This window comes from Jaculus jaculus, chromosome 5, assembly GCF_020740685.1.
Source record: "Jaculus jaculus isolate mJacJac1 chromosome 5, mJacJac1.mat.Y.cur, whole genome shotgun sequence".
Classification (NCBI taxonomy): domain Eukaryota; kingdom Metazoa; phylum Chordata; class Mammalia; order Rodentia; family Dipodidae; genus Jaculus; species Jaculus jaculus.
The window spans coordinates 80,438,074-80,463,354 of record NC_059106.1 but is presented as its reverse complement, the minus strand read 5'-3'; the positions used below and the strand labels follow the sequence as shown (position 1 = coordinate 80,463,354).

Genomic DNA, 25,281 nt, shown 5'->3' with positions numbered 1-25,281 from the left:
TGGTATAAGGCTACTGTGAACATCCTGACCTTGGGCTTTTTAAAGGCTACTAGCTGGATACAGTAGTCTAACACTGGCTAACCTTTTATTCTTTCCTTAAAAAAAAAACAACAAAACAGTATTTATTTACTGAGGTGTGGTGATGCATACCTATAATCCCAGTATTTGGGAGACAGAGGTAGGAGGATTGCTGTGAGTTTGAGGACACCCTGGGACTCCATAGTGAATTCCAGGTCAGCCTGGGCTAGCGTGAAACCCTACCTTGAAAAACAAAACAAGACAACAACAACAAAAGACCACAAAAAGAAGTATTTATTTATTTATTTGTAAGCAGAGAGAGAAATGGTCATGCCAGGGCTGTGTGCTACTGCAAACTACAGATGTATACAGCACTTTGTGTATCTGGCTTTACATGTGGGGAACTGAATTCAGGCTGTTAGGCTTTGCAAGCAAGAACCTTTAACCACAGAGCCATCTATCCAGGCCATCTTCCTTTTTTCTTGGCTGAGATAGCCTAAACTAAGCTAAAAAGCATGGGGGACCCTTCTGTCTCCGGCACCCCCCATTCAAGATGGGTGTGGCTCAGTGGTAAAGTACTACTGGCCTCAGTCTCCTGATTCTCCTGTCTCTGCTGGCTGAGTGCTGAATTCCAAGTGTTAGACAATGTTCCTAGCCAAGAAGATTAATCTTGAAAGTGAGGTAGAGGTTTTTTTGTTTTTTTTTTTTCTTCCAGGTAGGGTCTTGCTCTAGCCTAGGCTAACCTGGAATTCACTATATAGTCTCAAGGTGGCCTCAAATTCATGACAATTCTCCTACCTCTGCCTCCTGAGTGCTGGGATTAAAGGCATGTGCCACCATGCCCAGCTAAAGTTCTTTATTATTGGGCTGGAGAGATGGCTTAGTGGTTAAGCACTTGCCTGTGAAGCCTAAGGACCCCGGTTCGAGGCTTGATTCCCCAAGACCCACGTTAGCCAGATACACAAGGGAGCGCACACGTCTGGAGTTCATTTGCAGTGGCTGGAAGCCCTGGCGTGCCCATTCTCTCTCTCTCTATCTGCCTCTTTCTGTCGGCCACTCTTAAATAAATAAATAAAAATGAAAAAAAAATTAAAGTTCTTTATTATTATTATTATTATCATCATTATTAACAAGATGTTTCGTATTTTTTATACCATGTGTTGGTACTCTCTTTTCCCTCGTTCCTGCCCCTATTCCACTGGGGATGCTCCTCAGTGGAGTTGCAGGCATTCCATATGGAGTTATAGTTTATGCATTATACAGTTTATGTGGGAGGATTAGTCAGTTATTTTGGGGGTGAAGGAATGCCTCTGGGCATGTCTCAACCTGTGAACAATCTTTCTACCCCCTCTTTCGCAAAATTCCCTGAGCTGTGGTGGGTGAGTTTTAAGCCTACTTCAGTGATGAGCTCTTAACCTCTGGATCTTAACCTCTGGTAGGTGTTGAGTATCCTCAGGGTCTGTCTCCTACACCCTGGTGCTGATTATCAGGAACAGCATGGAAGCAGCAATCTTGCATGTCTCCCCATTCCTATGTGGATTTAGCTGTGGCTTGGTTGAAGTGTGAGGGGCAGTTTATCTCCTACCAGTCTTGCTACCTTTACATGCCCGCTGTGCACAACCTCTGGCCCACAATCCCCCCCCCCCGCTTTTTTTTAAAGGTAGGGTCTCACTCTATCCCAGGCTGACCTGGAATTCACTCTGTATTCTCAGGGTGGCCTCAAACTCACAGAGATCCTCCTATCTCTGCCTTCCAAGTGCTGGGATTAAAGGTGTGCGCCACTATTCCCGGAACTCACAATCCTATTTAATAACACTAGGAAATCACTGGTGTTTTGTTTTTATGGGGGAGTAGGGGTGGGAAGAGGTGTGACAAATGGTAATGAAATATTTTTTCTTGAATCTTTTTTTTTTGTTTCCTTTCAAGGTAGGGTCTCGCTCTAGCCCAGGCTGACCTGAAATTTACTATGGAGTCTCAGGGTGGCCTTGAACTCACAGTGATCCTCCTACTTCTGCCTCCTGAGTGCTGGGATTAAAGGCATATGCTACCATGCCTAGCTGAAATAACATTTAAAAAATATTTTAGGGCTGGAAAAATGGCTCAGTGGTTAAGGTGTTTGCCTGCGAAGCCAAAGGACCCAGGTTTGATTCCACAGGAATCACATAAGCCAGATGTACAAGGGCACATCTGGAGTTCATTTGTACTAGCTAGAGGCCCTGGTGTGCCCATTCTCTCTCTCTCTCTCTGTCTTTTCTGTCTCTCTTTCTCTCTGCTTGCAAATAAATAAATAAAAATTTTAAAATATTTTATTTATTTGAGAGAGAAAGAGACAGAGTACAGAGAGAAAGGGCCTCCAGCCTCTGCAAACGAAAACCAACTCCAGATACATGGACCACCTTGTGTATCTGGCTTACATGGGTATTGGGGAATCAAGCTGGGGTGCTTAGGCTTCACAGGCAAGTGCCTTAACCACTAAGCCATCTTTCTAGCCCGGTAATGAAAAATTGTTAAAGGAGATACACATTAAAGACTTTAGGAATGCATATAATACTTGCAGATAAACCAGGCATGGTGGCACACTCCTTTAATCCTAGCACTCGAGAGGCTGTGACAGGAGGATCTCTCTGAGTTTGAGGCCAGCCTGAGACTATATAGTGAGTTCTAGGTTAGTCTGGGCTAGAGCAAGACCATACCCCCAACAAACAAATAAATAAACAAACAAACAAAAGCTTGCAAGTGAAACTACATCAGAATAATTTACTTGGTGTGATGGTTCATGCCTAGAGTTCCAGCTACTCAGGAAGCTGAGGCAGGTGGATCACATGAACCCATCAATTCAACACCAGCTTAGGCAACACAGTAAAACAGTGACTTGCTGGCTGGGCATGGTGGCACAAGCCTTTAATCCCAGCACTCAGGAGGCAGAGGTGGGTAGACTGATGTGAATTTGAGGCCACCCTGAGACTACATAGTGAATTCCAGGTCAGCCTGGACTAGAGAGTGAGACCCAACCTCAAAAAGTGTCAGGCTTGGTGGTTCATGCCTTTAATCCCAGCACTCAGGAGGCTGAGGGAGGAAGATCACTGTGAGTTAGAGGCCACCCTGAGACTACAGAGTGAATTCCAGGTCAGCCTGAGCTAGAGTGAGATACTATCTTGAAAAAAAATATTGTGGAAACAATCTATTATAAAGCTCAGGCTGAACTTCCATGTGGGCAGATAAAGGAAGCCACCTGTCATCCACCTCTGGCCTCTGGACATCTGACATGGAACATCTGCATCTATACACATGTGCATACACCACACACACACACATATTCTACATACTATACTGATAGCCCATAATAACAGGTTTATTATAAACATTGCCTTTCCTGTAAGAGTAGGAAAGATCATATTAGGCAAAGAGGAAAAATCCTCTTTCCCTTTAATATTCATATTTATATGTGTGTATATATATATGTGTGTGTGTGTGTGTGTGTGTGTGTGTATTCATCAGCCAAGGATATAGTTACCTTTTTTCTTTTCTTGTTTTTTTTTTTTTCACTCTAGCCCAGGCTGACCTAGAATTCATTATGGAGTCTCAGGGTCGCCTCAAGCTCATGAAGATCCTCCTACCTCTGCCTCCTGAGTGCTGGGATTAAAGGCCTGTGCCGCCATGCCTGGCTCTTTTCTTTTTTTGAGGCAAGCCCAACAGACTGGCATTTTTTTTTCCCTTCAAGGTAGGCTGATTTTTCTTTTTTCCTTTTTTTTCTTTCTTTTTAAATGAAAGAGAGTGAGAGAGAAAGAATTGGGTTGCCAGGGCCTCCAGCCACTGTATTCGAACTCCAAATGCATGAGCCATTTTATGCCCATGTGCAACCTTGTATAAGTGTCACCTTGATCTGGGGAGTTGAACCTGGGTCCTTAGGCTTTACAGGCAAGCATCTTTAACTGTTAAGCTGTCTCTCCAGCCCGAGTTTGCTTTTTTCTGAGGGAGCAGATTGTGGGAGACTGAACCCAGGGACTCATGCATAATAGGCATGTACCCTACCACTGAGGTATATTCCCATCCTTCTTTTTACTTTTATTTTGAGATAGCATCTCATTAAATTGCAAAGGCTATCCTTAAACTGGCTCTGTAGGCCAGGAAGGTCTTAAACCTGCAACCCTCTAATTTATAGGCCTGTTCCTCCAAGGCTCAACTCAGCTGCAGCATTATAACTAAATTCCCAGGCTGGAGAGATGGCTTAGTGGTTAAGGTGCTTGCCTGCAAAAACAAAGGACCCAGGTTTGATTCCCCAGGACCCAAGTAGGTCAGATGTACAAGGTGGTGCATGCATTTGGAATTCATTTGCAGTGGCTGAAGGCCATGGTGCACCCATTCTCTCTCTTTCTCTCTCACTCTCAAGTAATTAAATAAAAATTTAAAAAACAGAAACAAAAAACAAACAAAAAAAAACTAAGACCTCTTGCCCAAGTTGCTCTGAGGGAAGCTGCTGCTATGGTGCCTACTTTCTAGTTTGCTAGTGCTGCTGAAGGCAGAAACTCATTCAGAACCCATCAAGGGAAAATAGCTCTTCCTATTCTTCTTTATTTTTTTGAAGCAGGGTCTTATTCTAGCTCAGGCTGACCTGGAGCTCATTCTATAGCTTAGGCTGTTCTGGAACTCATAGCAATTTTCCTACTTCAACCTCCAGAGGGCTGGGATTGAAAGCGTACACTACCTTGTCAAGCTCCTGTTGTTTCTTTCTTTCTTTTTTTTTTATTTTGAGATAGGGTATCTCTCTAGCCCAAGCTGATCTGGAATTTACTCTGCAGTCTTAGGCCTCAAATTCATAGCAATCTTCCTACCTGTCTCTTGAAAACGTGTGTACCACCGTGCCTGGCTGTTGTTCCTATATTTTTTTCTTTGAGGTAGGATCTTGCTCTAGTCCAGGCTGATTTGGAATTTACTTAGTAGTCTCAGGGTGGCCTCAAACTCACAGATGTCCTCCCATGAGATAGGATTACAGGCGTGCCCCCACCATACCTGGATGTTGTTCCTGTTCTTTTATCTTAATTTTTTATTTACTTACTTATTTGAGAGAGAGAGAATGGGTGCAACAAGGCCTCTAGCCACTGCAAACAAACTCCAGATGCATGTGCCACCTTGTGCATCGGGCTTACGTGGTGTTGTAGTCAGGTCTGCATTGCTGGCAGAAATCACCTGACCAAGAGCAGCTTGCAGGGTAGGGGTGGGGGTTGATCTTGGCTTACAGGCTCGAGGGGAAGCTCCATGGTGGCTCCTATTGCAAGTTTTATAAAGATATTTTACTGATTATTTGAAGGTCTTGAAAATATAAGCAGGGACTCTTTGGTATAGGCAGAGTAACACTATGTAGATAATACCATTTATTTCTGAAACAAAAGTGAGAAACAAGTGTGATATTTTATATAAAATAATATCACATAAGCCAGATGCACAGATGCATCTGGAGTTCATTTGCAGTGGCTAGAGGCCTTTGTGTGCCCAGAAAAAAAAATGATAACCAAAATTAAGAAGGTATAGTTCAGTGGTAACACTAGCCTAGCATGCACAAAGCCCTAACTTCTAGCCCCAGCCCTGCAGGAAAAAAGAGCTCAAGACTATTAAGTAAGTCACATTAAAAACTAAAAACTGTAGGCTTATAATAAAACAACAATAAAGGGCTGGGAAAATGGCTTAGTGGTTAAGGCATTTGCCTATGAAGCCTAAGGACTGGGGTTTCATTCCCTAGGACCCAAGTAAACCAGATGCACAAGGGGGTACATGAATCTGGAGTCTGTTTGCAACAGCTGGAGGTCCTGGTGTGCCCATTCTCTCTTTCTCTCTGCCTCTTCCTCTCTCTCTCTCTCTCAAATAAATAAATAAGTAAATATTTTTAAACAAACAATAAAAACATTAAAGAAGAAAAATGACAAAACAAGCAACTAAAAAGCCCCAAGCTGTATGCTTCACTCTACCTCCCTCTTTCTTACCTATTTTCCATTAGAAAATCCACAACATATTTCTTCAAGCAGTAGAAATGAGCATCCACGAGGCCTGTATGGAAACGTATTCTAGGGTACCTGTAAAAGAACAGGAAAGAAGCAGCTCATAATCAGGTCATGTAGGCTCCATCATCAGGTAGTAGGGATTTGGAAGTTGAGAAGGTTCAGAACCATGCAGTCTACACCTTAATCTGGGGAGATCAGGATAGTGGGTGCTATTTTAATCTTACCATATAAATGCATAAGACCCCTTCCTAGAACCCCTACCTCATACTCTTGGACTTCTGGGCTTCCAAAGAAACTTGATGAGAAATTAAATCACTGATAATCCACTTTGTATTCTATCACAAACACCTTCCCATAAAGCTTTATTTTTTTTCCCCTGGTATTTTTAGGCAAGGTCTCACTCTAGTCCAGGCTGGCCTAAAACTCATGGTGAGCCTCCCTTCTTAGCTTCCCAAGTGTTGGGATTAAAGTGCAAGAGACCTTGCTCAGATTTTTTCACAGTGTAGGGTTGGCTGGTCTGGAATTTCCTATGTAGCCCAGGCTGGCCTTGAGGTCACAGCAGCTCCTTCTGCCTCTACCTCCAGAGTGCTGGGATTACAGGTATGAGCCACTAAACCTGGCCTTCTTCCTCTTTTTCTTTTTTGGTTTTTGGAGTTAGGGTCTTGCTCTAGAGCCCAGGCTAATTAGAAATTCACTGTGTAGTCTCAGGCTGTCCCCGAACTCTTGGTGATCCTCCTACCTCTGCCTCACAAGTGCTGGGATTAAAGGCATGAGCCACCATGCCCAGCTTCTTCTTCTTTTTCTTCTTCTCTCTCTTTTTTTTTTTTTTTTTTTCTGGGGTAGGGTCTCACTCTAGTCCAGGCTGACCTAGAATTCACTATGTAGTTTCAGGGTTGCCTCAAAATCATAGCAATCCTCCTACCTCTGCTGGGATTGAAGGCATGTACCACCATACCCGGCATGGCTTCTTCTTTTTAATTTTAAAATATTTTTGTATTTTCGTTTATTTAACACAGAGAGAGACAGAGAAAGGAAAGAGAACTCCAGACACATGCTCTACTTTGTGCATCTGGCTTTATGTGGGTACTGGGGAACTGAATCCAGACTGGCAAGCTTTGCAAGCAAGTGTCTTTAACTTCTGAGCCATCTACCCAGCTCATTGGTCTTCATTTTAAATTTTGTTTGTGCTGAGTATCATGGTGCTCGCCTTTAATCCCAGCACTCCAGAGGCAAAGGTAGGAAATGGCTGTGAGTTCGAGGCCAACCTGGAACTACAGTGTGAGTTCCAAGTCAGCTTGGGCTACAGTGAGACCCTATCTCAAAAATATATAAGTAAATAAATTGGGTGGCTGGAGAGATGGCTTAGCAGTTAAGGCACTTGCCTGTAAAGCTAAGGACCCATGGTCAATTCTCCAGATCCTAAGCCACATGCACAAAGGTGAGGCAAACACAAGGCTCCATAAGCCCACTAGGTGGCACAAGCATCTGGAGTTCGATTACAGTGGCTGAGGCCCTGGTGTGCCAATTCTCTCTCCCTCTCTCTCTAAAATAAAATAAAATAAAATTTTGTTTGTTTGTTGCATGGCTGATATTTAGGTCTTCATGTGTGGGAGTACGGGTAGGCATGTGCCATGGTGTGTATCATGAAAGTTGGAGGACAAATTTAGGGTGCTGATTGATTGTCAACTTCCAGCTCCTTTAAGATAGGTTCTCAAATTATTCACTGCTGCATTCTTCCAGGTTAGTTGGCCAGGGGCATATTCACTTGTCTCCACCTTCCCACTCCCACCCCATAGGTTGGCATTACAAATGCCTGCCACATCATCTAGCTTTTCCAACTTGGGTATTTTATCTAATTAAAAAAAAACACTTTTATTTTTATTTGTTTATTTGAGAGAGAAAGAGACAGATAGAGAAAGAATGGGTGTGCCAGGGCCTCCTGCCACTGTAAACAAACTCCAGATGTATGTGCCACCATTTGTTGTATCTGGCTTATGTGGTTCCTGGGGAGTCAAATCTAGATTCTTTGGCTTTGCAGGCAAGCGACTTAACCACTAAGCCATCTCTCCAGCCCACTTATCTTTTTTTGTTACTTTAAAATATTTATTTATTTGCAAGGAAAGAGAGACAAACACAGAGAGAGAGAGAGAGACAGTAAGAGACAGACAGAATGGGTGCACCAGGTTTTTTTTTTGCCACTGCAAATGAACTCCAGATGCATACACCACTTTCTGACTTGATGCGGGTAATGAAGAAATGAACCTGGGTCATCAGGCTTTGCAAACAAATGCCTTTGGCCACTGAGCCATCTTTCCAGTCCCAATATAAATTTTCTGTTATTGTTTCAAGGTAAGGTTTTGCTCTAGCCCAGGCTGACCTACAATTTACTATGTAGTCTCAGGGTGGCCTCAAACTCATGGTAATTCTCCTACCTTTGCCTTCCGAGAGCAATAAATAATATATGCCCGCCTTTGATCCCAGCACTCGGGAGGCAGAGGTAGGAAGACTGATGTAAGTTTGAGGCCAACCTGGAACTACAGTGTGAGTTCCAGGTGAGCTTGGGCTAGAGTGAAACCCTACCTGGAAAGTACATTAAAAAAAAGGAGACACTTGGGAGGCAGAGGTAGGAGGATCACCATGAATTCGAGGCCACCCTGAGCCGTAGTAAATTCCAGGTCAGCCAGGGCTAGAATGAGACCCTACCTCGAAAAACAACAACAAGCTGGGCGTGGTGGCACACACCTTTAATTCCAGCACTCGGGAGGAAGAGGTAAGAGGATCGTCATGAGTTCGAGGCCACCCTGAGAATACATAGTGAATTCCAGGTCAGTCTGAGCTAGAGTAAGACCCTACCTCAAAATACCAACCAACAAAACAAACAAAAAACCCACAACAAAAAAGTGATATTTGAGTCTTGAAAGAAAAGCAGTTCTTTTTGTTGTTGTTGTTTTTTCTGTGGGTAATCAATAGTTTTCTTTTCTTTCTTTCTTTCTTTTTTAATTTTTTAATTTTATTTATTTATTTATTTGAGAGTGACAGACACAGAGAGAAAGACAGATAGAGGGAGAGAGAGAGAATGGGCACGCCAGGGCCTCCAGCCTCAGCAAACGAACTCCAGACGCGTGTGCCCCCTTGTGCATCTGGCTAATGTGGGACCTGGGGAACCGAGCCTCGAACTGGGGTCCTTAGGCTTCACAGGCAAGCACTTAACCGCTAAGCCATCTCTCCAGCCCATCTTTCTTTCTTTTTTTTTTTTTTTAAGAAAAGCAGTTCTTTTTGAGTGAAGGAACACTAAGAATGGTGAAAGTAAAAGGATAGAGGCATTAAAAGAAATGTGAAGGCTAGAGAGATGACTCAGAAGTTAAAGAGTGCTTCCTGTGAAAGCCTGAGTGCCAGAGATTATTGAATTTGATTCCTTAGAACTCATGTAAGTAGCTGGGTGTGGCACTCTATAACCCCAGCCCTGTGGGCAGCAGAGAACAGAGAATTGCTAGGCCTTATGAAAATGGCCTAGTTTAATGTTTACTTGAGCATGAAGAAAAGTTTTAAAACCTGGCAGCATCTATACCAAAGATGGTTTAGAATGCTCACCCCACATGTACAGAATCAGTGAAAATGAAAAAAATCTCAGGCTCAAAGAATCAATGGGTGTGCAATGGAGACCTCTGCACATGTCACATCTGCATGTAGATGTGCACACACCACACACATGCCAAAAATGCAATGCCAAAGCCAAGTGTAGTAGCAAAAGCCTACAATCCAAATACAAGCACTCAGGAGGCTGACGCAGGGGGACTGTCATGAGTTTGAGGCCAGCCTGGGCTGTTATAGGCCAGCTAGAGCTACACAGCAAGACCTATGGCTTCAGGGAATGATGTAAGAAGGATAAGAGAGAGGAGTTTAAGCAAAGATACCATTCAGTTTGTGTTAGAAAATTTCTTTCTCCAGAGTCTGTTAAGTGTCCTTGGTTTATGCTACCTAAGCTGGCGGTGAGGGTGTTCCATTCCTATAGAGGGATATGCTTATAGCTGTGTACTATCTTACCTATTCATGGTTTCAGCTTTTTTTGTTTTGTTTTTTGAAGGTAGGGTTTTAGCCCAGAGTGACCTAAAATTCACTCTGTATTTCTAGGCTGGCCTCAAACTCACAGTAATTCTTTCTCTGTGTCTTGAGTGCTAGGATTAAAGGTGTTGTTTATTAACCAGTAGCTGTTCCCATTATTTCTCAGAAGATAAAGGAGAAGGGCTGGGGATGTAGCTAAGTTGATAGAGTGCTTATTTATCACACATGAAAGCCTGAGTTCAATTCTCAGCACCATATAAACTAGGTGTGGAAGTCCATTTCAGAAGTAGAGGTACTAGGAGGATCAAGAGTTCAAGGCCTGTCTGGACTACAAAGTGAGACCCGTTTCAAAAACCAAACAACAAAAATGCAGTGTAAGCCTTTTCTCCCTGTTTCCTGGCCACCACGATGTGAACTGCTCTGCCACACCCTCTAGATCAGAAGAAAATTTTGAAACCACAAGAACAAATTGATAGGAAAGGGAAAAATATTTTGATAATTTGTACTGGTTGGAAAGAAAAGCACAAAATAATGTTTAATGGTTCCTACCTTAATTTGGAAGCACTTGAGAATCTTTCAGGACAAACTCTGATTAAGGCACTTAAAACTCTAGCTGCTAAAAAGAAGTGGCTGCAGGTAAGTGAAAGGATAGCTTTGTAACCTAAGACTCCATTTGGCTAAGCTATACTCCTCTTTCCTAACTAGGTACTTAGCAACTTGAGACCCCCACCCCCACCTACATTGAGCTGCTCTGAACAATACAATGATTCTGCTTCTCCCTAACAATTCTCATTTCCAAACATGCCCCCAACATAACTGGGAACTACTAGAGGCAGGGGGCTGATCCAGCCTGAACTGGTTTGGGATGCATGGAGAAAGGCAAATTGCTGAGTGAACTTTTGGGAGGAAATCCATTTGCCATCTTATGTCTACATATGACTTTTCATGCATATGACTGAAATCAGATGAATCATGGAAAAGAGCATGCACTGTGAACAGAGACCTACATAACTTAAAGCTGTCCATCAAAACAGAAAACCATCCATGTTTTATCCCTTACCAACCAACTCCTCCTGGACCCTATAAAAAGAAGCCCTAAACAATAACTGAAGCTCTTGGGCACTAAAGCTCAAGCAGCCTTCTGTTCCAGTCAAGTGTATCCTGCCCTACCTCTTTAAATTAAACTTCTAGCCCTTTACAATTTGTGTGTACTTTTTAATTCTTTGAATAAGACCCTAAGAATATGAAAACATCCAGTTCAGATAAGACCTTTGGTAACAGTGATATCAGAGAATTTCCTGTCCTCTAGGCAGCCATAGAGAGCAGATTTCCGTTTTGGCTATATGAAACTCTCTCTCAAAAGAAAAAGAAAAAAAAAACAAAACAAAACAGGAGGCTGGGTGTGGTGGCACAGGCCTTTAATCCCAGCACTTGGGAGGCAGAGGTAGGAGGATCGCAGTGAGTTTGAGACCACCCTGAGACTACATAGTGAGTTCCAGGTCAGCCTGAAACCTCAAAACAACCAAAAAAAAAAAAAGGTAAAACCGAGGGCTTTGTGCATACTAGGCAAACTTTATCAACTGAGCTACATCTTCAAATCTCATCCAATTTTTGTTTCTTTGTTTTTTGAGGTAGGGTCTCACTCTAACCCAGGCTGACCTGGACCTTACTCTGTAGCCTCAGGCTGACCTCAAACCATGGTGATCTTCCTACCTCTGTCTTCCAAGTGCTGAGATTAAAGATTGTGCCACCATGCCTGGTTCTTTTTTGTTAATTTGCATGCAGAGACACACAGAGAGAATGGGCACACCAGGGCCTCTTGCTGCTACAAATGAATTCCAGATGCATAATGCCACTTTGTGTGCCTGGCTTCACATGAATACTAGGGAATTGAATGTACGGTGATTGGCTTTGCAAGCAAGCACCTTAATTGCTAAGCCATCTCTCTAGCCCACCTTCTTTTTAATACAACAAAAGTAGGCACCTGAGCTGGAGAAATGGCTTAGTGGTTAAGGTACTTGCCTGTAAAGCCTAAGGACTCATGTTTCACTCTCCAGATCCCATAAGGTGGTACATGTGTTTGGAGTTTGTTTGCAGTGGCTAGAGACCCTGACATGCCCATTCTCTTTCTCTCATAAATAAATAAATAAAATAAACAAGCCAGATGCACAAAAGTGAGGCAAGTGGAAGGTCACACATGTCCACTAGGTGGCAGAAGCATCCAGAGTTTATTTCAATGGCTGAGGACCTGGCATGCCAATTCTCTCTCTCTCTATGGTGCTGTTAAAAAAAAAAAGTAGACACCCATCATATTTTATATATATATATATATATATACATGTATATACACACACACATATATATACATATATATATATCCAGCCCTCTGAGGAGGAAAAACCCAGACAAAAACATGAAGAAACTGGGCAATCTTATTCTATACAGAAGTAGAAGGGATATATTCAAGGGACTGGAATGTGATAATTATGGTGTTCTGCATGTTTTTTAAATTTGATGAAGGACTTACATGTGTTAAAAAGAATCACCCTCAAATTTTCACAGGTAAATTGGCATGGTGGCACATACCTTTAATCCTAGTACTTAGAAGGCAAAGGTAGGAAGATCGCCATGAGTTCAAGGCCAAGGCCACCCTGAGAGTACATACTGATTTCAGGTCAGCCTCAGCTAGAGTGAGAACCTACCTCAAAAAAAAATAAAAAATAAAAAAAAAAGAGGCGGGTGTGGTGGTGCACGCCTTTAGTCCCAGCATTCGAGAGGCAGAAGTAGGAGGACTGCCATGAGTTCAAGGCCACCTTGAGACTCCATAGTGAATTCCAGGTCAGCGTGGGCTACAGTGAGACCCTCCCTTGAAAAACAAAACAAACAAACAAAAAATCATAGATAACATATGAGAACTGTGCTTGCCAAGGGACTATGGAGAGGAGAAATTAGGGAGTTCTGTTTAGTGAGATAAGTTTTATATTTTATCTTATTTTTTTTTTCAAGGTAGGGTCTCATTCTAGCCCAGACTGACCCAGCACTCTGTAGTCCCAGGCTGGCCTTGAACTTACAATGATCCTCCTACCTCTGCCTCCCAATTGCTGGGATTAAAGGCATGAACCACCATACCTGACTAGTTTCACATTTTCAAGATAGCAAAGTTCTGGCCAGTTAGTCATTTGCTTGTAAAACCTGCTAGCCTGGGATCGATTTCCCAGTACCCATTTAATGACAGAAGCACAAAGTGGCATATACATCTGGAGTTTGTTCACAGTCCTGACATGCCCATTCTCAATTTCTAAAATAGGTACATAAAAATATTAAAAAAGATATAATAAAAAAGTGACTATTTTACTACAAGAATACCATTTAACAATAGTTAAGATAGAAAGTTCTATGCTATGAGGAGCTGAGAACATAGCTCAGTGATACATTGCTTGGCTAGTATATGAAAGTTCTAGGCTATGTGCTTTCTTCTTTTTAACCACTACTATTATTATTATTATTTGTTTTTTCAAGGTAGGGTCTCACTCTAGCCCAGGCTGACCTGGAATTCACTATGAAGTCTCAGGGTGGCCTTGAACTCACAGCAATCCTCCTACCTCTGCCTCCCAAGTGCTGGGATTAAAGGCATGCGCCACCACACCCAGCTTACCACATTTTTAAAAAGAAGGTTCTAAAATAGTACTATAAAGGCAGTCTTGTTCTCCTCATAGCTGTTTTGCCCTACTCTTATGCAGGACTTGGTTCTACCTTGTTAAGAAAAGACTCAGGGAAAGCTAAGCTTGAGCAGTAAAGGCCTGTCTCATGGGGAAAACATTCACATACTTTTGTCAATTTCACACAGTATAATCTAGCTCTCATTCCTCTTTCCCATGGTGGGTGGTTTTATTTTGTTTTAAGGCAAGGAGAACTGCCAAGAAGACAATCCCTAGAGCTTACTTCTGCAGGATGGATCCCTTAATGATCAGTTCTTCATCCAAGTCTGCTTCATTAGCCATAAAGAGCAATCTTTTTCCTGTGCTGTCCACTCCAATGAAGTCACGCTGCTCCACTGAATCATACAAAAGAAAGAAAATCAAATAAAGCCATTTCTCTCAGTTGCATGCTAAATCAGGGGACAGGGTAACGACTCACATTGCTCTTAGAACCACATACAGGACAGTGATAGAAGAATAACAAATGTTAACATAGCACATACTACAATGTTTAAAACAGAGTCAAAAACATTTTTTTGCAAGGTAGTGTTTCACTCTATCCCAGGCTGACCTAGCATTCACTCTGTAGTCCCAGGCTGGTCTCGAACTCACAATGATCCTACCTCTGCCTTCTGAGTGCTGGGATTAAAGGCGTGTGCCACCATGCCCACCATATATGTATATATATATGTGTGTGTATATACATACATACATACATACATACATACATACATACGTGTGTGTGTGTGTGTGTGTGTGTGTGTGTGTGTGTGTGTATATATATATATATATATATATATATATATATTTTTTTTTTTTTTTTTTTCCGAGGTAGGGTCCCACTGTATCCCAGGCTGACCTGGAATTCACTCTGTAGTCTCAGGGTGGCCTCAAACTCACAGCAATCCTCCTACCTCTGCCTCCCGAGTGCTGGGATTAAAGGCATGTGCCACCACGCCTGGCCAAAATATATTTTATAATGATCTAAAGGATATTATTAGCTAGTAAAATTTGAGGAAGGCATATAGGCTGCATAATATAATTTCCTGTTTTAGGAGACTATTTTATTTCAGGGTGGGATGTTATGTATACATACATACATATATATATACGTTTGCATGTGTGTATATGTATTTAAAGGTAAAAGGGAAATCAGTTTCAAGTTATTTTCAAATAGTTCCAAAAATAATATAATTTTACAAATAATATACTGCCTATGCATACTATATATACTAAATATGTACTGTAAGGACAGGGAGAATTATGGGAAATCTAGGTAAAGGATACAAAGGTTCACTGTGCTATTCTTTTTTAAAAATATTTTATTTTTATTTATTTATTTGAGAGAGTGAGATATAGAAACCAACAGGTAGAGAGAGAGACAGAGAATGGGTGCACCAGGGCCTCCAGCCACTGCAAATGAACTCCAGATGCATACACCCCCTTGTGCATCTGGCTTAGGGGGTCCTGGGGAGTTGAACTGGGGTCCTTTGGCTTTGTAGGCAAGCGCCTTAACTGCTAAGCCATCTCTCCACCCCTCACTGTGCTATTCTTATAATCAGTCTATAAATACAAAATTATTCCAAAAATAAAAAAGTTAACTTGGGTTGGAGAGATGGCTTAGTACTTAAGGCGCTTGCCTACAAAGTCAAAAGTCCTAGGTTCAATCCCCCAGGACCCACTTAAGCCAGATACACAAGGTGATGCATACATGTGGAATTTGTTTGCAGCAGCTGAAGGCCCTTTTTCTCTATCTGACCCCCCCCCCAAAAAAAAAAAAAAAACAGGCATTGCAGTGTATATCTGTAGCTAGTACCTGGGAGGCCAAGATAGAACAAATTCAAAGTCAGCTTAAGAAGTTAAGGAAGCTTGGGTAACTAGAGCAGTTGTCTAGTATGCATGAGGCCCTCAGTTTGCTCCCCAGCAATGACAGGAAATAAAAAAAGAGCGACAAACTGTTTAGTCAAATCTACTACATGGTAAAGAAAGTACAGCACAGAATTCTCTTTGAAAATAATAACCTAGGTTTTGATAAGCTAAGTCTGCTCAATGTGGAAGATATTATTTAAGGTTATCCAAATTCATTTGGCACTGATTATAAGTTTGCTATGCAAGAATTTTTGTGCTATCAATGGAGCATTGAAAAAAAAACTACTTTATTTACTTGAGAGAAAAAGAGGCAGACAAAGAGTTAATTGAACTCCAGACACATGTGCCACTTTGTGCATCTGGCTTTACATGGTACTGGGGAACTGAACACAGGCCGTCAGGCTTTGCAAGTAAGTGCCTTTAACCACTGAGCCACCTCTCCAGCCCAACACACAGAATTTAACAGAAGTTCTCTGGAAGATAGTTATGTTACATGTTACCATGTTATTGCTCTTTGCTGTGCTATTTCTTTTCCCCAACCAGATTATAAATGCCTCCAAGACAAGCTTATGATTTTTGTTTTTTTTTTAATTTTTATTTTTTAATTTTTTTTTTTTTTGAGGTAGGGTCTCACTCCAGCCCAGGCTGACCTGGAATTCACTAAGTAATCTCAGGGTGGCCTTGAGCGATCCACCTACCTCTGCCTCCCAAGTGCTGAGATTAAAGGCGTATGCCACCACGCCCGGCTAAATTTATGATATTTTATATTTCCTATAACATGTAGTATAGTGTTAGGCGCTTGATAATATATGCTATTAACAACTATACAGTGTTTAGGCCTTAAAGAGACATGTTTACATAGAAGCAGATAACATAATGACTAGAGAACAAAGCTTCTAAAGCCAGATCACCTGGGCATGAATCTCAGCTTAGTCATGTAGTAGCTTATATATGTCAGTACACATATAAAGAACCCTTCTTTTCCTCAGTTTAATCTGTAAAATGGGGACAATAATGTTTACTTCACATGTATGTTATGAGAACTGAATAGATGAGTTAATATTTATAAAGAATTTATAACAGTATTACTAACTAAATCATTAAAATGTTAAAAATGAAACAAAATACACATTCTCATTTGATATAGCAATTAAAATATTGCTTTTGAGCCGGGCGTGGTGGCGCACGCCTTTAATCCCAGCACTTGGGAGGCAGAGGTAGGAGGATCGCCATGAGTTCAAGGCTACCCTGAGACTACAGAGTTAATTCCAGGTCAGCCTGGACCAGAATGAGACCCTACCTCGAAAAACAAAAAAAAAAAAAAAACATTGCTTTTAACATCTTACAAAGAAACTGAAAATATAGATATAGTGTTATCTGTAAAGATTAATTTGTCTACTGTTTTATTTTTGGAGATTACAATAGGCTGTCCTGAGCACATTATGTAGTCCAAAATTGGCCTTAAATGCTCAATCCTCCTGCTTCAGCTTCCTAACTGCTTGGCTTATAGGTTTGTACCACCACATCTGGCTCAGTTTCTCTCTCTCTCTCTCTCTCTCTCTCTCTCTCTCTCTCTCGATAGGGTTTCCCTCTAGCCCAGGATGACCTGGAATTCACTATGCAGTCTCGGGGTGGCCTCAAACTCATGGCAATCCTCCTACCTCTGCGCTGGGATTAAAGGTGTGTACACCATGCCCAGCAAGATAGAGTAACCTTGGCTAGACTTGTATTCATGATCATCCTACCATCCCGCCTCAGCTTTCAGCCTTCAGAAGAGATGGGAATACATTACAGGTATGTGCCACCATGCCTGGCTAGCTGTCTCTCACTCACAGACAATGGCTACTCTACAACTGAAAATGCTGTAGCTGCCTGTTTATCCAACTGTATTACACAAAGTTCTGAGGCCTGCAAGCCCATCAATCAGATGGTGTCTGCTCATACTATCTTAAACAATGTGTGAATCTGAATAGGGAAAAATTATACTCTCCTTTCCCATAACCCAAATTAATGAAATCCAAAAGAAAAGCAAATAAAATTTGAAACTAAAATTTCGAAGAGAATTTCAAATGCCACATAACAGCTCTGACATATATCATCCACCCATCCATTAAATGGAAATAAGAATATAACAGAGTTATGGGCTAGTCACTTAACAAAGAAATACAGAGATGTTATTTTTGGATCTGATTTGTGCTGCTTACCCTATCCAAGTCCTTAGACTCACAAAAACCTTGAATCACTTGAATGTCCTGGGAGCAATAATTTCTGGTCAGCTAAGTTGCATGTTAGCCATATTTTTTTCTCTCTCAGGCTTTCCTCCTTGTATTGTAGCTACCATAGTAACTGATCTTAGAATGAGATAGAAACCTGGAAAGGTTTCTTTTCTTTCTTTCTTTTTTTTTTTTTTTTTTTTTTGAGATAGGGTCTCACTCTAGTCCAGACTGACCTGGAAACACTATGTAGTCTCAGGGTGGCCTCGAACTCATGGTGATCTTCCTACCTCTGCCTCCCAAGTGCTGGGATTAAAGGTGTGTGCCACCATGCCCGGCTGGAAAGGTTTCTTTCTCTTATGCTTTACCAAAGTGAATTCTACTTGGGAACAAATAGGTAATTTCAGAATGTCTATTCAAATGTGATGGCCAATTTATATTGTGAACTTGATTAGCTCAAGAATCAAGTACAAATTTGAGGCCAACCTGGGGCTACACAGAGTAAGTTCCAGGTCAACCTTGGCTAGAGGAAGAGCCTACCTTTAACCCATCCTTCCAAAACAAACAAACAAAATTAGGGGACTGAAGAGTTAGCTCAGCGGTTAAGGTGTTTACAAAACCAAAGGATCCTGGTTCGACTCTTCAGGACCCATGTAAGCCAGATGCACAAGGGGGCACATATATCTGGAGTTCACTGGCAGTAGCTGGAGGGCCTGACATGCCCATTCTCTCTCTCTTAAGTAAATAAAACATATTTTTAAAAAAGCAGCAGCTGCCACCACCGCTGCCAGGTGTTGTGGCGCACACCTTTAATCCCAGCACTTGGGATGCAGAGGTAGGAGGATCTCTGTGAGTTTGAAGCCACCCTGTGACTACAGAGTGAATTCCAGGTCAGCCTGGGATAGAGTGAGACCCTACCTTGAAAAACCAAAAGAGACAAAAACAAATAAAATTAAATATAGAACATGCCTCTTAGGCAAGTCTAAGAGCAAATTCAGGAAGGATTAACTGAGGGGGGCAGATCTTCCTGAGAGTGGGCAGAGGTTCTGGTGGCAACCTATTTATAAGGAGATTCTGCTGTGGGAGTGGCTTAGTGGCTAATAGTGCTTGCTCCACACCCCTCTGCCTGCAGTTCAGAAGGTGGTACAGGCTTCTGTAATTCAAATGTGCCTATGGCTATGGGGGCAGTCAGGAGAATCCCAAAGTTCGTGGGCCAGCTAGCCTGGCCTTCGCAGTGGCAATACAACAAGGAACCTGTGGGTGGAAGGTAAGGACCAGCATCCTGTGATTGTCCTCTGACCTTCACATGTGTACCATGCATGGCACATGTGCACCCATATACACACACCATCATCATAATACATACACACACACACACAAATAAATAAATAAATAGTTCCAGAAAAAAGTGTGCATTATGGCCTGTCTGCCCTTTTTACCTGCTGCTGTGGCTTTATTGATGCCATCTTTGAGGATATAGGAACCCAGATTCTACAGCCTTCCAACACAGACTGAAGACCAACAGCTCTCCAGGGAATCATCCAGGTTTTCAGAGCCATACTGGGAATACTGAAACATCTAGCCTCATGGACTGAGCAGCTACCAGATTCTCTAGCTTGCATCAATTATTGTTGGATTGCCCATCATATATTGTAAATCAATCTAATAAATTCCCCTTATGATATATATTCTTTGATTGGTTTGTTACTCTAGAGAACCCTGACCAATATACTTAAGAAAGACTACATGAGGGATGGAGAGATGGCTTAGTGGTTAAGGCACTTGCCTGTCAAGCCAATGGACCCAGGTCAGCCAGATGAACAAGGTGGCACATACATCTGGAGTTTGTTTGCAGTAGCTAAAGGCCCTGGTGTGCCCATTCTTTCTCTATCTACCTCTTTCTCTCTCAAATTAAAAAAAAATTATAATAATAATAATTTTTAAAAAAGACTACATGAGCCAGGCGTGGTGGCGCACACCTTTAATCCCAGCACTCCGGAGGCAGAGGAGGATCACCATGAGTTCAAGGCCACCCTGACACTACCTAGTAAATTCCAGGTCAGCCTGGACTAGAGCGAGACCCTACCTCGGGAGGGGGGGGGGGGAACATGGCTTTATTGTTTAAGGAGCTTGCTTGTGAACCTATATTTGATTTCCTAAGACCCATGTAAGCCAGATGTGCAAGGTGGTACATGTGTTGGGAGTTTGTTTGCAGTGGCTGGAGGCCCTGGTTTGCCCATTCTTTCTCTTGCAAATAAATAAATAAATTATTTAATAGTAAAAAATATTTTTTTTTAAAAAAGGAGTAACAGTTGTCCCCCTGTATTTGGCCCGTTATGTATTCCCTATCTTTGAATGTAGGTTGTTCTAGCAATTTTCTATGCCAGAGTAAAAGTGATGAGATGTTACTATTATGGTTAGGTTGCATAAGATTCTGGCTTCTATCTTTCTAGATGATTCTTTCCCTTGCTGACTTTGATGAAGCAAGTTATGTTAAGAGTTCCAAATGATAATGAGAGCAGCCTCTGGCCAACAGCTGGCTAGGAACAGATGCTCTCATTCCAATATCCTTAGGAATTCTAATTCTGTCAACAACCAAGTGAAGTTGGTAAGAAATCTTTTTCCAGTTGAGCTTTCAGATGAGATCCTGTTTACCTAGTTGGCAATCTGACTGCAGTCTTTTTTTAAAATTTTTTTTTGGTTTTCCGGGGTAGGGTCTTGCTGTAGCCCAGGCTGACCTGGAACTTATGATGCAGTCTTAGGGGGCCTTGAACTCACAGCGACCCTCCTCTTACCTCTGCACCATCATGCCCAACTTTGACTGAAGTCTTATATTCTCAATGAGAGGATAGCTAAAACAGTGTCTGGATACCTGACCCACAGTGCTGTTTTCAAAGTGTTAAATTGGTGACAATTTTTAAAAACTAATAGATTACTAATAACTTAGCTGACATCTTGTAAGGCACTCAGGAGAAAGCTAGCTTCTTTTAGGCATTTTCAATTTGGGACAGAAGACCAAAGAGGGAACCAAAGGATGCCACCCAGTCTTGGCAGGAATGGAAATTATATCTGCTCAAAATTCATCCATTACAGCTGCAGTGCTCCCTGCTGCCCTCAGTCTAGCACACTACCCAGATGGGCTGGCCTTCAGGATCTGCCCTTTAAATCTACAAACCAGCTGGGCGTAGCGGTGTATGCCTTTAATCCTAGCACTTAGGAGCAGAGGTAGGAGGATCACTGTGAGTTTGACATAAGAATTCATTTTCAGGCTGAAGGGATGGCTTAGCAGTTAAGACACTTGCCTACAAAGCCAAAGGATCTAGGTTTGATTCCCCAGGACCCACGTAAGCCAGATGCACAAGGTGGTGCATGAGTCTGGAGTTCATTTGCAGTAGCTGAAGGCCCTGGCGGACCCATTCTCTTGTTCTCTCTCAAATAAAATAAATAAATAAGAATTTATTTTCTTTTTCAAGGGAGGGTCTCCCTCTAGCCCAGGCTGACTTGAAAACCACTATGTAATCTCAGGGTGGCCTCGAACTCATGGTGATCCTCCTACCACTGCCTTCCAAGTGCTGGGATTAAAGGCGTGCGTCACCATGCTCGGCTAAGAATCCATTTTCAATCAATTTATAAAGGCTTGTCCATGCTCTCTGAACTCTGTCTCTGCTTACTGTCCTGTGATCTCTGCTAGGATATACACGAGTCTGGCTTCCCCTCCACACAGCCAAGAGAGCGGAGTACTGTTTCTTGGTCTGGGTAACTTTTCTACTTGCATTTGCTTTATACTGGGGTAATTTCTCATTTTAATTCCTTTGGTCTCTGAATCTACCACATGTGTAGTTCCCTTATATACTAGATCTACCATGCGGGTATCTCTTCTAAACTCTTAGGCCTACTACTTGTTTTACTTCTCTAAACTCAAGGCAACCATGGGTGCAATTCTCCTTACTACCTATTTTTCACTGCCTGGCACTTTCTCTCTTATTCTTAAACTATTTCCACTTCTAACTTTCTTCCATGGGAAGGCTCAAGAAGGATGCTGTGCTTTCTGTGGGGATCCAAACTCCAGTCCTCAAGCATGCAAAGCAGCACTTTACCCACTTAGCCATCTCTCCACCCCCAAAACTTGTAATCAAAGTTTAAGTACATTTTTTGTTTTCTTTTTTCTTTTTTTTTTTCTTTTGGTTTTTCGAGGTAGGGTCTCGCTGTAGTCCAGGCTGATCTGGAACTCTCAGTGATCATCCTACCTCTCTGTCTCCTGAGTGCTGGGATTAAAGGCATGTGCCACCATGCCTAGCTCTTAAATACATTTAAAAAAAAGTATTTTAAAAATTATTTATTTTCAAGTGGGGATGATATGGGTGTGCTCGGGCCTCTTGTCACTGCAAACAAACTCCAAATAAATGCACCATCTGGCTTTATGTGAGTACTAAAGAATCAAACCCAGATGTCAGTGTTTGTAAACAAGCACCTAGAACCAACTACCTACAGATCCTGAAGGACAGGTACACATGTATTTAATTATTTGAGTCTTAAATAGAATGCAAATAATTTTAAATTTATCTTTCTATACAAAGAGTATTATAGAATCTAGTTAATAGTTGTAAGTTGTATGAAAATTGTCAATTACACTGAGCCAACTCTCCAGCCCCAAAATTTATAATCAGCTGGGCGTGGTGTTGCACGCTTTTAATCCCAGCACTTGGGAAGCAGAGGTAAGAGGATTGCTGTGAGTTTGTGCACGCTTTTAATCCCAGCACTTGGGAGGCGGAGGTAGGAGGATTGCTGTGAGTTTGATACCCCCCTGAGACTATGTAGTGAATTCTAGGTTAGCCTGAGCCAGAGGGAGATCCCACTTTAAAAAAATATTGTTTATAATTATGGAAGTTATCAATAATAAAAAAAAAAAAACCCTCAAACAAGAGCTAGAGAGATGGCTCAGCAATTAAGAGTACCCTTTAGGGTGGATAATGCTGGCCAGAAACTGTGGATTTTTACAAGAAAATTTCAGTACCAGGGATGGGTTACCTTCCAGTGAGTTGTTGGTCAAGGAGGCCTGATGCCCCTAAAACATTACAGGCTACTGCCAAGGCTCTTGGTTGTCCACCAGAACTAGATAGACCCTACTGCTGAAGATCCCACATTCTTAGGTTGCAGGTCACTGAGAAATCAAGCTGGAGCTGAACTGGAAGCCTCCTGCCTGTTGACTAGCTATGAGGATGCTGGAAAGACCTATGTACACTGTTGGAGAAGAAAAACCAGCAGTGGACCCTGCAAGCTTCATGGCTGGCCAGCTAGGCTAAATGCAACTTTTTTTTTTTTTTTGGTTTTTCAAGGTACGGTCTCACTCTGGTCCAGGCTGACCTGGAATTAACTCTGTCATCTCAGGGTGGCCTTGAACTCATGGCAATCCTCCTACCTCTGCCTCCCGAGTGTTGGGATTAAAGGCATGTGCCACCACCCCTGGCTAATGTACCAACTTTTTTTGCAAATGGTGAAATGGTAACTTGCCTGTTATGAGGGAAACTAATTGCTGTGTGGAAAACCAGCTGCTCCTTGACTGGATTTGAGTGTCACAGCAGAGAATCCATGCTTGGTACTGAAAACCTAGTCAAAAGCCTATATCCAGGAAAAAAAAAAGTCCATTCCTCTGGGGGGAAACTATTGCTGCTGTCTGACTAAATGGATATATTACGCCCACCAAACTGCCCTCTAAATATCTGTTTATGCCCATATATTAATGATACTTTTACTTTTGGTTAGAGAAACTTCTCTTTTCAGATGGTGGTGACTACTAGGGAGACTCAAGACTCATTATAATACTGAAAGGTAGTGAAAGCAGCATGTTCAGCATTAAATGAGATGTCTCTACCACACCCTTCAAGGTTCAGGGACCACTGTGGAAGAGGTGGTAGAAAGAATTTAACAGCCAAAGGAAGGGCAAGAGTGCTTTGCAATATTGTCTTTAAAATGACCATAGCATTCATGACTTCACAGTGGATGATGCTACTTATGTAAGATCTGCATAACAGGAGGGGACAATGATATCAAAATAAAAGAGACTAGTTGGAAAGAAGGTATCAAAATAAAAGAGAGACTTGTTATGCTTGTTATGAGAAAGGGTGTAGGGGAGGAGGAAAAGGAAGGGCGGTAGGAAGAAATTATGATCATGATATGTTGTGTTTGTATAGAGATTCCTTTTTTTTTTTTTTTTTTTTGGTTTTTCGAGGTAGGGTTTCACTGTAGCCCAGGCTGACCTGGAATCCACTACGTAATCTCAGGGGGGCCTCGAAGTCATGGTGATCCTCCTATCTCTGCTTCCCAAGTGCTGGGATTAAAGGCATGTGCCACTATGACCAGCTTGTATGAAGATTCTTAATAAAAAGTTTTTAAAAAATAGCTGTAAGCATGTTAACATCAGAGACTGTCTTATTTGAGTTTGTCATGACCTCCTAGCACAGTATCTGCAATGCATATCAAGTTACTTATAAATGTTTCTTAACTGAAATTACAGATGATAATAACTATAAAATCCAGCAAGCTCCAATCTTCCTTACCTGTTTTTTTTTTCCCCTTTTGACCTGGAACTGGTTCTAAGCTATCTTGGCCTTTTCTCATTAACATGGCAAGTGATGCATCATAAGCTCTGAACAGGTCCACAACTTCATGTAAAGCAACATCTGTTATCAGATCACAGCTCAGCACAAGCAGATCTGTCTGTCAAATGAAGAAAGATAAAGTCAATATCACAAACAACAAGAGCGTATACAAGACATTTATAAGACAAACACATGGCAGCTTAGAAATGTGGAAACTAGATAATATTTTCAAAACTTAAAAAAATGGGACTGGAGAGATTGCTTAGGGGTTAAGGTGCTTGCCTACAACACCAAAGGACTTGGGTTTGATTTCCCAGGACCCATGTAAGCCAGATGCACAAGGTGATGCATGCATCTGAAATTTGTTTGCAGTGGCTAGAGACCCTGGCGGTCCCTACCCCCGTTTTCTCTCTCTCTCAAATAAATAAATAAAATAAAATAAAACATAAAAACTACATATACCAGCCAAGCATGGTGGTGCACACCTTTAATCCCAGCACTTGGGAGGCAAAGGTAGGAGGATCATTGTGAATTAGAGGCCACCCTGAAACTACATAGTGAATTCCAGGTCAGCCTGAGCTAGAGTGAGACCCATACCTCAAAAACAACAACAAAAAAAAACCAAAACAACAACGTGGGCTGGAGATATGGCTTAATGGTCAAGCACTTGCCTGTGAAGCCTAAGGACCCAGGTTCAAGGCTCGATTCCCCAGGACCCACATGAGCCAGGGCACACACATCTGGAGTTCGTTTGCAGTGGCTGGAGGCCCTGGCGTGCCCATTCTCTCTCTTTATCTGCCTCTCTCTCTCTTTTTCTCTCTCTCAG

At 41.9% G+C, this 25,281-nt stretch overlaps 1 protein-coding gene across 1 annotated transcript in view; it reads right to left on the bottom strand.

The window, feature by feature from the left end:
- Window positions 1–25,281, bottom strand: part of Eif2b3 (eukaryotic translation initiation factor 2B subunit gamma) — a 101,659-nt gene that overhangs the window by 32,784 nt on the left and 43,594 nt on the right. Inside the window, exons 4-6 of the mRNA XM_045150152.1 lie at window positions 24,414–24,573; window positions 14,019–14,130; window positions 5,997–6,086 (exon numbers count right to left, since the gene is read on the bottom strand). Of these exons, the coding sequence (XP_045006087.1) occupies window positions 5,997–6,086; window positions 14,019–14,130; window positions 24,414–24,573 (362 nt within the window). The remainder of the gene's footprint in view (window positions 1–5,996; window positions 6,087–14,018; window positions 14,131–24,413; window positions 24,574–25,281) is intronic.